The sequence below is a fragment of the Procambarus clarkii genome, chromosome 88 (genome assembly GCF_040958095.1).
Source record: "Procambarus clarkii isolate CNS0578487 chromosome 88, FALCON_Pclarkii_2.0, whole genome shotgun sequence".
In the NCBI taxonomy this organism is placed as follows: Eukaryota; Metazoa; Arthropoda; class Malacostraca; order Decapoda; family Cambaridae; genus Procambarus; species Procambarus clarkii.
In genome coordinates this window covers 21,875,195-21,887,750 of record NC_091237.1, presented here as the reverse complement: position 1 = coordinate 21,887,750, position 12,556 = coordinate 21,875,195, and the positions used below count along the sequence as shown (strand labels likewise).

The 12,556-nt window shown below is 47.5% G+C and overlaps 1 protein-coding gene across 11 annotated transcripts in view; it reads left to right on the top strand.

Annotated features, from left to right (window-relative positions):
- LOC123745757 (phosphatidylcholine:ceramide cholinephosphotransferase 2) overlaps window positions 1–12,556 on the top strand; it is a 105,787-nt gene that overhangs the window by 62,725 nt on the left and 30,506 nt on the right. The window contains exon 1 of one of the 11 annotated variants that reach the window (XM_045726599.2): window positions 5,267–5,454. The exons of 5 other annotated variants lie outside the window; for them this stretch is intronic. In XM_045726599.2, coding sequence (XP_045582555.1) covers window positions 5,282–5,454 — 173 coding nt within the window. In that variant the 5' untranslated portion in view covers window positions 5,267–5,281. Of the gene's footprint in view, window positions 1–5,266; window positions 5,455–11,465; window positions 11,660–11,866; window position 12,556 lie in introns of those variants that run through there. 5 more of the 11 variants (XM_045726610.2, XM_069317701.1, XM_045726604.2 and 2 more) reach the window with 5 other exon arrangements.

Below are 12,556 nucleotides of genomic sequence, written 5' to 3'. Positions count from 1 at the left end.
AGCTTATATAATCAGTGCGCTTAATTCACGTACTGGTCATGTTATATAGCTCTCCACTTGTTCAAATGACGGTGATGGAGGAAGCTGTGATGGTGGTGGAGGTAGTTGTGGTGATGGTGGTGGTGGTAGCTGTGGTGGTAGTAGTGGTAGAGGAAGCTGTGGTGGCGGCGTGATGATGTGCCGTGTTTGTTCTCCGGCAATAATAACCAGGTGGTGGTGGTGTGTGTGTGGCCACTTGCTGTCTACCTGGCCCGCACCTGGCTACAGGTGTGGCAGGAATGTGACCCCCACAAGCTTAGGGGGAGTGTGGCGCGGCACTCCCTCCTCCACCACCACCACTGTTGCCATGATACTCCGGGTGGACTGTTGACTGTCTCCCTTACCTTAATGTGCAGTGTTATGATGGCTCTGTCTTCTCCTCCACACTTACTGCTCTCTTGTTATCCTGGCTTACTGCTGCGTTATCATGCTAGCTTACTGCTTTGTGATGATCCGTGTTATCATGCTAGCTTACTGCTTTGTGATGATCCGTGTTATCATACTAGCTTACTGCTTTGTGATGATCCGTGTTATCATGCTAGCTTACTGCTTTGTGATGATCCGTGTTATCATGCTAGCTTACTGCTTTGTGATGATCCGTGTTATCATGCTAGCTTACTGCTTTGTGATGATCCGTGTTATCATGCTAGCTTACTGCTTTGTGATGATCCGTGTTATCATGCTAGCTTACTGCTTTGTGATGATCCGTGTTATCATGCCCGCATCTCAGCGCTCCGTAATGGTGACTTGCTGATGTATTGTGTGGCGCAGTGTGTCAAGGATCTCCCCAACACCGCTGCCAAACATTAAAACTGCTCAGTAAACACGGATGGCAATCTTAATTTCCTCGGTGGTGCTTTGAATTAGAAAAGACTCCATTTTTGACCGTTAGATGATTCAAATGTACTAGACAATTACATGTATATGACGCTGCTTAGTATGACAACTGGATAACTACTGCCCGAGTGCTGTTGTTGTTGTAGTTGTAGACTAATGTAACGTCAAGTGGTGATGGAGATAACCTGGCTACACTTGCTGATAATTGTCACTGAACACAGTGGCCTACACGTAGCCTCGCTGCCCCCCCCCCCCCCGCCCCGCCCCCTTCATTCGAGGGATACACATCCCTTGTGTATTCACATAATTGTGCTTGCGGGGGTTGAGCTCTCCTCTTTCGGCCTGCCTCTCAACTGTTAATCAACTGTTACTAACTACTAACTAATATTGTTTTTTTTCCAGGAAGCAGCCCGTAACAGCTGTCTAACTCCCTGGTACCTATTTACTGCTAGAAAACAGGGATATCAGGGTGAAAGAAACTCTGGTCAACAGAGTTTACATTACGAGTGTTACGAGTAACTGGTAGTAACATATATATTATAATATTATACATGGAGTGCTAAAGTAGTATATATATGTGAACACGTCCCCCGGGGCAGGTGTGTTGTCAGTCCCACACCTGGAGAGGTGAATGTTGTCGCGTTGGGAAGATTGAGTTTGGGAGCGGAGATGTTGCAGGTGTGTGTCATTATATTCCAGGACGTAGTGTGATGATGTGAGTTACCACACCACATAGTTGATAGTGTGTGACAGTGTTGTCATTGTGTTCCCAAGTGTGTGTGTGTGTGTGTGTGTGTGTGTGTGTGTGTGTGTGTGTGTGTGTGTGTGTGTGTGTGAACGTCTCCACCTTGTCCCAGTGTTGTGTCCTTGTCTTCTGCACTGTTGTCAACACTGTTGGTTGGCTGTGTTACAGAAAGTTGTGTTGGCTGGTGCACTGTCACTTTCTCTAGTGATATTGCGTTTATATTTCACTCTTCCTGTAATGCTTATAAGGGCACCATTACAAGGGTGAGTAGTAGAGTTATGTACATGTAGTTTGTCATGTTGTATTCCTGCAAGTTCTGTAGCAGGAAGGGATGTAGTGATAGATGTGAGTCTATCACTACTCCTACAGTGATAGATGTAGTCTATCACTGTAGGATAGACTACAGTCTCTCATAGTCAACAAAGTAAATTCTGAATCATCCACAGTGAAAAGCTCAGTTCACTAAGGTACTGCTCTGGTTCTTTGTCTCATCCTCATAGCAGACATAGACAAGTATACAAACTATATTTTCTGTATCATTCTTTGCAGATAACACTAGAATTGTCATGAGAGTAGACATTGTTATATAGGACTCCTCCAATTCCATGTTAAGTCTTTCAATGGGCCACAGAAAATAACTTGTTGTTGAATGAGGATAAGTTCCAATTACTACTCTATGGAGAAAGGAAAATATGAAAGCAGAAACCACTATCGAATACATTCAAAGCACACTGTTGAACGAAGAAGCAGTGTTACAGATTTGCGAGTAATCATGTCGTAAGACCTTTTTGATAACACAAACACGTTATTGTTACAACTGCAAGAAAAAATGACAGGTTGGATAACAAGAACCTTCCAAGCAATGGATGATACTATTGTTTGGAAGGTTCTTGTTATCCAACAAGAATGATGATATTGGATAACAAGATGATATCGTCCACGTCAATGATGATACTTTTAAGACATTAGTGCTCTCTAGAGTGGAATATTGTTGCACACTAACAGCCCCATTCAAAGCTGGAGAAGTTGCTGACCTGGAGAGCTCACGATGATCTTCTACATCTTAGAATGTACTCAAAACATTTACATTATTGGAACCGCCTATACAACTTTAAGTCTGCATTCCCTAGAGCTCAGGCAGGAGAGACATACACATTATATATCATGATCTTGAGGCCTAGAGCTCAGGCAGGAGAGACATACACATTATATATCATGATCTTGAGGCCTAGAGCTCAGGCAGGAGAGACATACACATTATATATCATGATCTTGAGGCCTAGAGCTCAGGCAGGAGAGACATACACATTATATATCATGATCTTGAGGTTATCTTGAGATGATTTCGGGGCTTAGCGTCCCCGCGGCCCGGTCCTCGACCAGGCCTGCTTTTTGTTGCACACACCCCAGGAAGCAGCCCGTAGCAGCTGTCTAACTCCCTGGTACTTATTTACTGCTAGGTTAACAGGGGCATTTGGGTGAAACATTTTACCCATTTGTCTCCGCCTCCACCGGGGATCGAACCCGGAACCTCAGGACTACGAATCCGAAGCGCTGTCCACTCAGCTGTCAGGCGCCCGAACAGGTATCATAAATGATACATTTATGATACTTAATTTATGTTAACCATTTATAACAGGGAAAATATTAGGACTGGTTCCAAATCAGCAGACAGAAAGAACTCACCAGAGACCAAAGGGCATGACAGGTTGTGCAAAATATCCCCGTTGAAGAGCAAAGGTGCAATAGGTACGCTGTCTTGGGCCCAAGGCACTTCCCTACACATTCCCCTTATGCCCCTACACATTCCCCTTATGCCCCTACACATTCCCCTTATGCCCCGTCACATTCCCCTTATGCCCCGTCACATTCCCCTTATGCCCCGTCACATTCGGGGCATAACTGGCCAACCTCTCGCAGTGTTCAAAAGGGAACTCGACAAGAACTTTCAAAGCCTACCTGATCAACCAGGTTATGATTCGTATGTCAGGCTGCGACCGCATCAAACAGCCTGGTTGCTAAGACCATCAACCAGAGTCAGAGACCGGGCCGCGAGGACGTTGATCCTCGGAAGGAGCAAGAGGTGGACCGACCTATTTGAGGCATCATTGGTTGGGGATTCTTGAGGTTATCTTGAGATGATTTCGGGGCTTTAGTGTCCCCGCGGCCCGGTCCTCGACCAGGCCTCCACCCCCAGGAAGCAGCCCGTGACAGCTGACTAACACCCAGGTACCTATTTTACTGCTAGGTAACAGGGGCATAGGGTGAAAGAAACTCAGCCCATTGTTTCTCGCCGGCGCCTGGGATCGAACCCAGGACCACAGGATCACAAGTCCAGCGTGCTGTCCGCTCGGCCGACCGGATTATAGCCATGTATGGTACCTGATACCTCCTGCTTCAGCACGAGAAGTATGTTAGGCTTATTTGGCTTCCCACATACCTATATGCTGCTAAGTGAACAGAGGCATTGGGTGAAAGAAACGTTGTCCAAACGTCTCTGTCCTGTCGAGGTAATCGAACCCGGGATTTGCGGTTGTGAGGCGACTGCGATATCAATATCATATTTTCATATAGGTAACTGTGCACACACTGTGGTCACATGCACACACACACACACTGTGAACACGTGCACACACTGGTCACGTGCACACAGCTGCTACACCTAACATGTGCTCTACCACACACCTCGCAAACATTGGCAGTACTAACCAATATATATTTTATTCTGTCCTCCATTAACAGAGTTAGAGATATGTTAACACACACAGTGCGGTGATAGATTGAACAATCAACCACAGAAAGTGATTGTGGTGCCATTCAGATGATAATCTGATTTACATGATACACAGATTAACGTCTGTTCTACATAAACAGTGTTCAAGGTATTTTTTACAGTGTTTTTAATTAACACTGTAAAAAACATCCCTTGAACACTGTTTTACAAAGGTGAAATGCAATTCTGACTACCTTCCTCATACCCTGTATACACACACACACAGTATATATATATATATATATATATATATATATATATATATATATATATATATATATATATATATATATATATATATATAATGTGTCTCTGCTACTCTGATAGGGTAAGATAGCTGCTATAAAAACTAGTGTGTTATTAAGCACTTAACCACTGAGAGTAATTAAGATGCTGTTACAAGGTCAGGTTATAGTTACATTACATAACTGATTCATTATATAGATAAAGTGATAGGCCTACGAGCTTGTGAAGCTCCAATATGCTTAACATTATATACCTTAAGTATTCTTTATTTTAACATTTCGGAGGTTGTATTTGGTAAAGAATGTTATAAAAAGTTGTGTGTGGGATATTTCTTGAAACAGGGAGAGGTAAGTGGAATAGTTGATGCCATGAGCATGGCGGTTGGTGGCTCCTGAATGGTTGAGCCCCTGGTAACGCCCCAGCCAGACGCCCCGCTATTGGTCGGCTGGATGGTGACGTCATAGATGAATCCCGAAGCCCAAGTGGTGAGAAGCAGTAAGTAGGATGAGGAGCCGTTTGGCTGGTCCGGTAGTGACGTCAGGATCTGGGATGGGTAGGTGAGTGGGCGATTGGCTAGGCGGGTAGTGACGTCAGTGTCTGGTGATGATGAGGTGAGAGTGAGTCAGCTGGTGAGCGGTGTGATGATGGGAGTGTGGGAGTGTGGGCAAGGCGGCACAGGCCTGCATCTGTACCCTGTGGCTGGTGATGTGCGCACCCCGGGGTTACCACCTCCTGTAGGGCACTACACGCCGTCTGTCACGCCAGCAGCAGCAGCTGGGGGCGTGGCCCTCATGGACCACAAGATTGCCTTAGTGTGAGTGTTCATGGCAGCCCTTGCCACCCCAACCCCCCCCTCCCCTCCCCCAACCTGTAGCCACAGTGTCGCCACCACCTCCCCCCCCCCTCACCCCCACCTCACTTCCCTATCCCCACCTGCCTCTCTCACCTTCACCTCCCCCATCCACCTACTTCAACAGACATGTGAGCCAGCCACTAGTGTCATTAGGTTAGGTTTGTGTGAAGCGGAATATCCGGTGGTGTTGTGGCGGGGTACTGCAGGGTACACAGCAGGTACTGCTCCCTGGTGGTGTTGTGGAGGGGTACCGCATGGTACACAGCAGCTACTGCTCCCTGGTGGTGTTGTGGCGGGGTACCGCAGGGTACACAGCAGGTACTGGTCCCTGGTGGTGTTGTGGCGGGGTACTGCAGGGTACACAGCAGGTACTGCTCCCTGGTGGTGTTGTGGCGGGGTACTGCAGGGTACACAGCAGGTACTGCTCCCTGGTGGTGTTGTGGCGGGGTACTGCAGGGTACGCAGCAGGTACTGGTCCCTGGCATCACACAGGTGTACCCTCACAGTGAGTGATGCTCCGTGTTAGAGCAGTGGCTGCTGCTTGAGAATGTTGTTGATTCTGACACCCCTACAACCCGTCCCTCAGAATCCCCCCGCCCTCATCTGGAGCCCCAGAGAGCTGCCTAACAAGTTAGACTTAATTTGTTCAAAGTTCAAGGCCACACGGTCTGTGGTGCGGGATGAACATAGGCTGATCGGGGTGGCCACAATTCAAAAGAGAACCGCGTGCCGGGGTCACATTCAGACCCCCACCACCAATGTTGACACCTCCATCCGGCTACACAGCAAAATATTTTCAAAACCAACATTTAAAAAAAAAATCTTGTAGTAATATGCACCATTATTCAATGATCTCTGGAAAATTCTTAGAAATTTCTTGCTGCCAATTGTCCCGTACTGGTCGCACTGGCATACATACAACAGACGAGTCTTCCACACCAAAGGTTTCTCAAGCCACACTCCTATAGCAGAGTAATAGGTAACTATGGACACATAACAGGACAGCCGGAGAAAGGTATGGGTAGCCAGCCACTGATGTGTGTGTGTGTGTATTTACTATGTGTTTGCAGAATCGAGCTGTTAGCTCTTAGACCCCGCCTTTCTAACCAATCAATTTTTCCTGTTTTGTCTACTACATATATTTATCTTTAACACACACATCCCCAGGAAGCAACCCGCAGCAGCTGTCTAACTCCCAGGTACCTATTTACTGCTAGGTAACAGGGGCATCAGGGATGAAAGAAACCCTGCCCATTGTTCCTCGTCGGCGCCGGGAATCGAACCTGGGCCACAGGATTACGAGCACTGTCCATTCAGCTACCAGCTCCCATTGTGTGTGTGTATTCACATAGTTGTACTCACCTAGTTGTGCTTGCGGGGGTTGAGCTCTGCTCTTTCGGCCCGCCTCTCAACTGTATATCAATCAACTATTACTAACTACTAATTTTTTTCCATCACATGATATCTACACCATCACCAGTCTCTCACCAGCAAGTGTTTAGTCTCACCCAACATGCACGCATGTGTGTGTGTGTGGGGGGGGGGGGGTGATTCATCATTGAGGCTCCTCCCCCTTCTGTTAAATCCCCTTTCCCTTGTGTGCTACTGTTCTCCCTCTTCCCTCGCACCTCTCCATTCATTCTCCCCTCCCCCGCCCCATCACCCTCCCCTCTCAAGGTCAGGCCTTTCCACAAATTTCACCCCCCCCCCCCCCACTGACAACCGCTGTCACACACAAAAATACCTCCAGGGTACACTTCCAAGTTCTACAAGTAGGAGTTCATGATGGACCCCTTAAGACCCTTTGTGTGGACGTTGTTGGAACAATGGCACAGTGGGATTAGGGACTGGACTGTAATGCTGTGTAAGCTAAGCACTTTACACGTGTGCTGGACGGTGGTGAACCAGTTACACACAGTTTGAGTGTGTGTGTGTGTGCGTGTTTGTGTGCGCGCGCTCGTGGGTGTTCTCTCATGCACCCTGCAACTTGTGTGCAAAAATTATACATGAAATATTTAACATTTCCCGACTATTTGTGATAGCCACGTCTCTAAGTTATTGAAGTTGTGTACATTAAGTTATTTAGCGATGGAGAGAGTGGGAGTTGTTAAAGTGAGACAGTTTACCTGGGGTGAGGTCGACACCAGCAGCTGCCTCACCTCTGTGTTGCCTTGTGTGAGCCTAGCTACAGTAACAGTGCCTCTCCTCCCTCACACACACTCCTTGTAGGAGCTTGCTGGTGGAGGGCACGCGGTGGCACTCACCTGTCATTCACAGTTGGCACCGTGGCCCTGCCATCACAGTGTGCTTGCTCCTGCTGGATATATACTCTGGTCTACATTCTCTCCTGCCTCTACCGCAAGGACGAATCAACATGCTATGTATTGTGCCTACATAAATTCTTCACTCAGAATTTAATGCTACGTGTTTGTTCTGAAGCTGAATGTTTGTATTATGTCCTTATAGCTCCTTTAATACCTAGTTTTGATCAGTGTACAGTCGTCTGGTCACGCCAATTTATATTTCCTCGAGTATTATGTATGTCGTGATCATACCTCGTCTGATTATGTTTACCCATACAGCGAGGTGAATATCAGTCTTCACGTGTCGCAGTACACAAGACAGACTATGAGGTCTGGGACCAGTGTGGTGAGACATCTCTCACTACATCTCTCACCCTTATAGTGCTCACGGCGGCAGACACCACGGTATAGTGGGCACCCACACTATCTTCACTATTATCCCTACTTACATAAATACATACAATTGCCTGCGCGCATATATATACTTACCCTAATACAGGGCCACGTGCATACTGGTGTATATTTGTGTGTTATGAGGCCAGCAGAGCACACACTCCCACGTGCTTCAGGCGCTGGTAAACACCTCACTAAGGAAGCGAGGCCGGACTTATACCCGGTAATAGACCCTCGTTAAGATATTGAAAGTGCACTCATCCCGAGGGCAAGACCTCGGAGGGTCTCGCATTAGTGTAAACTTCAGCTCCCCCCCCCCCCACACACACACACTTAAATTTCTTTCACCTTGTGCACTTGGTTCCTCAAACACCCGTCCTCTAGTGCCAAGCGGCGCCTTCCCTGGGCTTTTATAATTTAAATTGTTTAAGGTTTGTCAAGTGTTGAGTGTTCTCCCCTCCAGTTTGTGTTTTACCAGAGAAATGTGTCTTACTCGGCCAGATATTTGCGTCTTTCTCAGTCTTACTCTCTCGCATCCTCTCCCTCCCTCTCTCACTATCCAGCTACACGTTGTTGGTTTTGATTCAGCTACTCGGAACAAAACGTTTCCAAGTAGCACGGGCTATGATGAGCCCGTAAAAAAAAAGCTACATTCCTTCCCTCCCTAAAATCTATCCCTCTTTCCCTAACCTCATTCTCACATCTCCCCCACCCACCTCCTCCTCACCAGTGTTAATGAGTACTGTAGCCATCTTTACAAAGCGAATTGTTCCAGTAATACTGTAAATAATTCTGACCGAGACAGTATTAGTGGCTTTAGGCAGTGTATATGTACTAGCTCTATCTAGAAATCCAACATTATGTTTGTTACTCTGCATCAATGTATGTATTTTTACCTGAATAAACATTTGTTTTGATATGATTTGAGTATATCTCTGGATGACTAGGAGTTACCTAGCAGTAAATAGGTACCTGGGAGTTAGACAGCTGTTACGGGCTGCTTCCTGGGGGTGTGTAACAAAAAGGAGGCCTGGTCGAGGACCGGGCCGCGGGGACGCTAAGCCCTGACATCATCTTAAGATAACCTAGGTCATATAGGCATGTGATCACTATATCCTTCAATGTCAAATTTTGACTGGATTACAATAATATCCCGAGGAACACGCGAGTGGCTACAGTAAGCTGGAAGCTCTAGGTGTCTCGTACTCTCGGTATGACTCGTGGAGTAATAACACTGAAGGTTTCTGGCCACTTCCAGTAACTCTCCTTCCTGGTTTCTGGCCACCTCCAGTAACTGTCCTTCCTGGTTTCTGGCCACCGCCAGTAACTCTCCTTCCTGGTTTCTGGCCACCGCCAGTAACTCTCCTTCCTGGTTTCTGGCCACCGCCAGTAACTCTCCTTCCTGGTTTCTGGCCACCGCCAGTAACTCTCCTTCCTGGTTTCTGGCCACCGCCAGTAACTCTCCTTCCTGGTTTCGTCAATAAATGTCTGGATCTTGAAGGCTTGTTTCTGGCCTCCAGCGCCTTGTGATGTGACTCACGGTGAAGAATGGGGGTACCTGGTTGATGGGGTTCTGAGAGTTCTTCTACTCCCCAAGCCCGGCCCGAGGCCAGGCTTGACTTGTGAGAGTTTGGTCCACCAGGCTGTTGCTTGGAGCGGCCCGCAGGCCCACATACCCACCACAGCTCGGTTGGTCCTGCACTCCTTGGAGGAATAAATCTAGTTTCCTCTTGAAAATCACCCTCGTCCGCGGGTGATGGTCTTTTTCCTAGTTACAGGTAATACACACGACTTAGGTGGGGGGGGGGAGAAAGTAGGCGACAGATTTAAATGAATTTATATGAGTCATCTTGGTCAGTAAACATAGTCAAGTTTGGAAGTTCTCTAACTTTCAATGATTTTCTCGTGTATATATCACGTTACTGTGACTACTGTGTATTTTTTCCTTTATTGTTATTTTGTTTACGAGATGAAAGGAGGCTGTGGCGGCGTGATGGTTCAGCCGGGACCGGCGGCCACCTTCCCGCCCGCTCGGTCCCGCCTTGAAGGTCGCTTCCCACTACCACACTCCGTGTTTCCTCTCCCGGTCTCCCTCAGGTGGGGGAAAGTCACGCCTCGGTGTCTCCACCGGCCTTCCTCACACCACTCCTGCCACGGCGCTGGGGTCGGGTGGACGGCTGGCAACCCGCCCTAGCCTACCTCCAATACTATGAACAAATCCACAACGGCCGTGACGAGGGTTCGAACCTAGTCACGGCCTCCTTTTTGTTACATCCTCCCGCTCCCCCCCCCCATTCAGGAAGCAGCCGTCTAACTCCCAGGTCTACCTATTCACTGCTAGGTGAACAGAAGCATCAGGGTGAAAAAAACATTTTGCTTATTTGTCTCCGCCTCCACCGGGGATCGAACCCGGAACCTCGGAAATGCTCCAACACTGTGTTGGGCACACGTAAATCTATGTATTTGTGTACTGTATATAGGTTAGATTAACATTTTTAAAAGCACTTAAATCACCCGTGCTATATTGTTCAAAAAATTACTGAACAATTTTTAATTATTTAACAAATCTCTAACCTTGCCCATGGAGGATAGAAAAAATGTATATATATTGGTTATCATTGTATATGTTGGCAACGTCTGTCGGTCGCCAACATTTCAGTAGCCATGTTGGTCAAAAATAATTTAAAAAAATCCTCTACTAATCCACCAACACAGTTGGCTTACATATAGCGACGGTAGGATGGGGTCCGGTAAGGTGGTGACCTGACCCCACCACACAGACGGCGGAGTCCAGCATTTGTGAACACAAAAAATTTATGAACAGTTGAGGTTTATGTCAAGAACTCCCGCCGTTCAACAGAAACGACTCTGAAACCACAAATTAAGAACATGAAAAAGAAAGAACATTTGAATAAACGTAACGACAAAAGACCTACTAAATAACAAAATAAAAAGAACAGTTCTGTTGATCGTAGAAACTGAAATTGGTTTAAATTTAAATAAAGTCTGAACACGGCTTGTTCGGGCTGTGGATCGCGGGTTGACATATATATATATATATGAGCTGAACTGATTACAAGAATGTGTATAACAAGAAAGACGCGGTAAATATAGCGCTTAGCAAGTTACCGCTGGCCAGACATTCCATTCACTGTGTGGAGGTGCGCGCGCAGCCTCGCGCGTTATTACCGAACACAAATTAATGCCTAAATTGTACAGTAGTTTAGAGGCAGTTTAGGAGCGTGTCGAGGTAGTGGTATATGGCCTGGATCTTGATGTAGTGAGGGAGGAGTGGTGAGGTCGTGGCCCAGAGAGCGTGCTCCTGCAATGAATGAGTTGGTGGAGAGCTATCGTGAACCACGTCAAGAATTCTTGCTACATAGAGCCAGTTACCAGCGTGTGTTAACTGTGCCGGGGCGGCGTGTGGACAGGCCTGAGACGGCTTCATACATGGTGCTGGATCCGGGCTGGTAAAACTGGAGTAACTAGAGAGAGGGCGACAGTATAGAGCTAATTGGATGGCGTGTGGATAGATGTAGCAGCGAGTACGGAGGGGACTGGGGTGGCCTAGTAGGGGGTAGTAGCAGCCTGGAGCGGGGCGGGGGAACGACACTGACGCGGGAAGGTTGGGGGTAAGTTTGTGGGGGGTTTATAGAGGGGGTGAGTTGGTGGTGGTAGCAGCGAGTGAGGCTCGGGGAGCTAGTGTAGTGCTGGGAGTGGTGGTGTCGGGGTGTTGTGCGGTCGCTGGCATCTTGCGCTAGTGTGCTCTCCTCTACCACCACCTTACACATGAGTTACTTGAGGACTTCTGCAGCAGTGTCCTGCACCGCGGCCTCCTCCCCGCCCGTCTACACCAACCAGTAAGAGCTGCAACAGCTTGTGTTGTGGTAGGCAGCGATAACGTGACCACTAGTGTGCTTTACACCTGCCCGGATGCGCACACGCTCTCTTCCTTGTACAACACATCTCTCCTGCTGCTCCGTCTACTGCCGTCCGCGGCCAGTCTTACTCTAGTGAGTGTCCAGGGTACTGGCGGCCTCCCCTCCACGCCCGCCAACTTCCTGCCTTTCAAGTAAAGAGAAATCGCCAGACAAATTTTCGTGCAAGTGAGCGTAACGCAGAGATATAATGCAATTAGTAACTGTTCCTCAGTAGGTAGCAAGAGAAAAGACTTGATTCACAATTTATATTTGAAAATAATTGTTTAGTGATTTACGGATACAAACGGTGGAGATAGGCCTTCAGGTGTTCCTCCCAATACCTGCATCAGTTGTGTTAGTGTGGTAATGGCTACGGGGTGGTTATCTAAACGGTTGACACAGTTTAGATAACCACCTAGATACGTGAACTACTGGCTAGCGACGAGG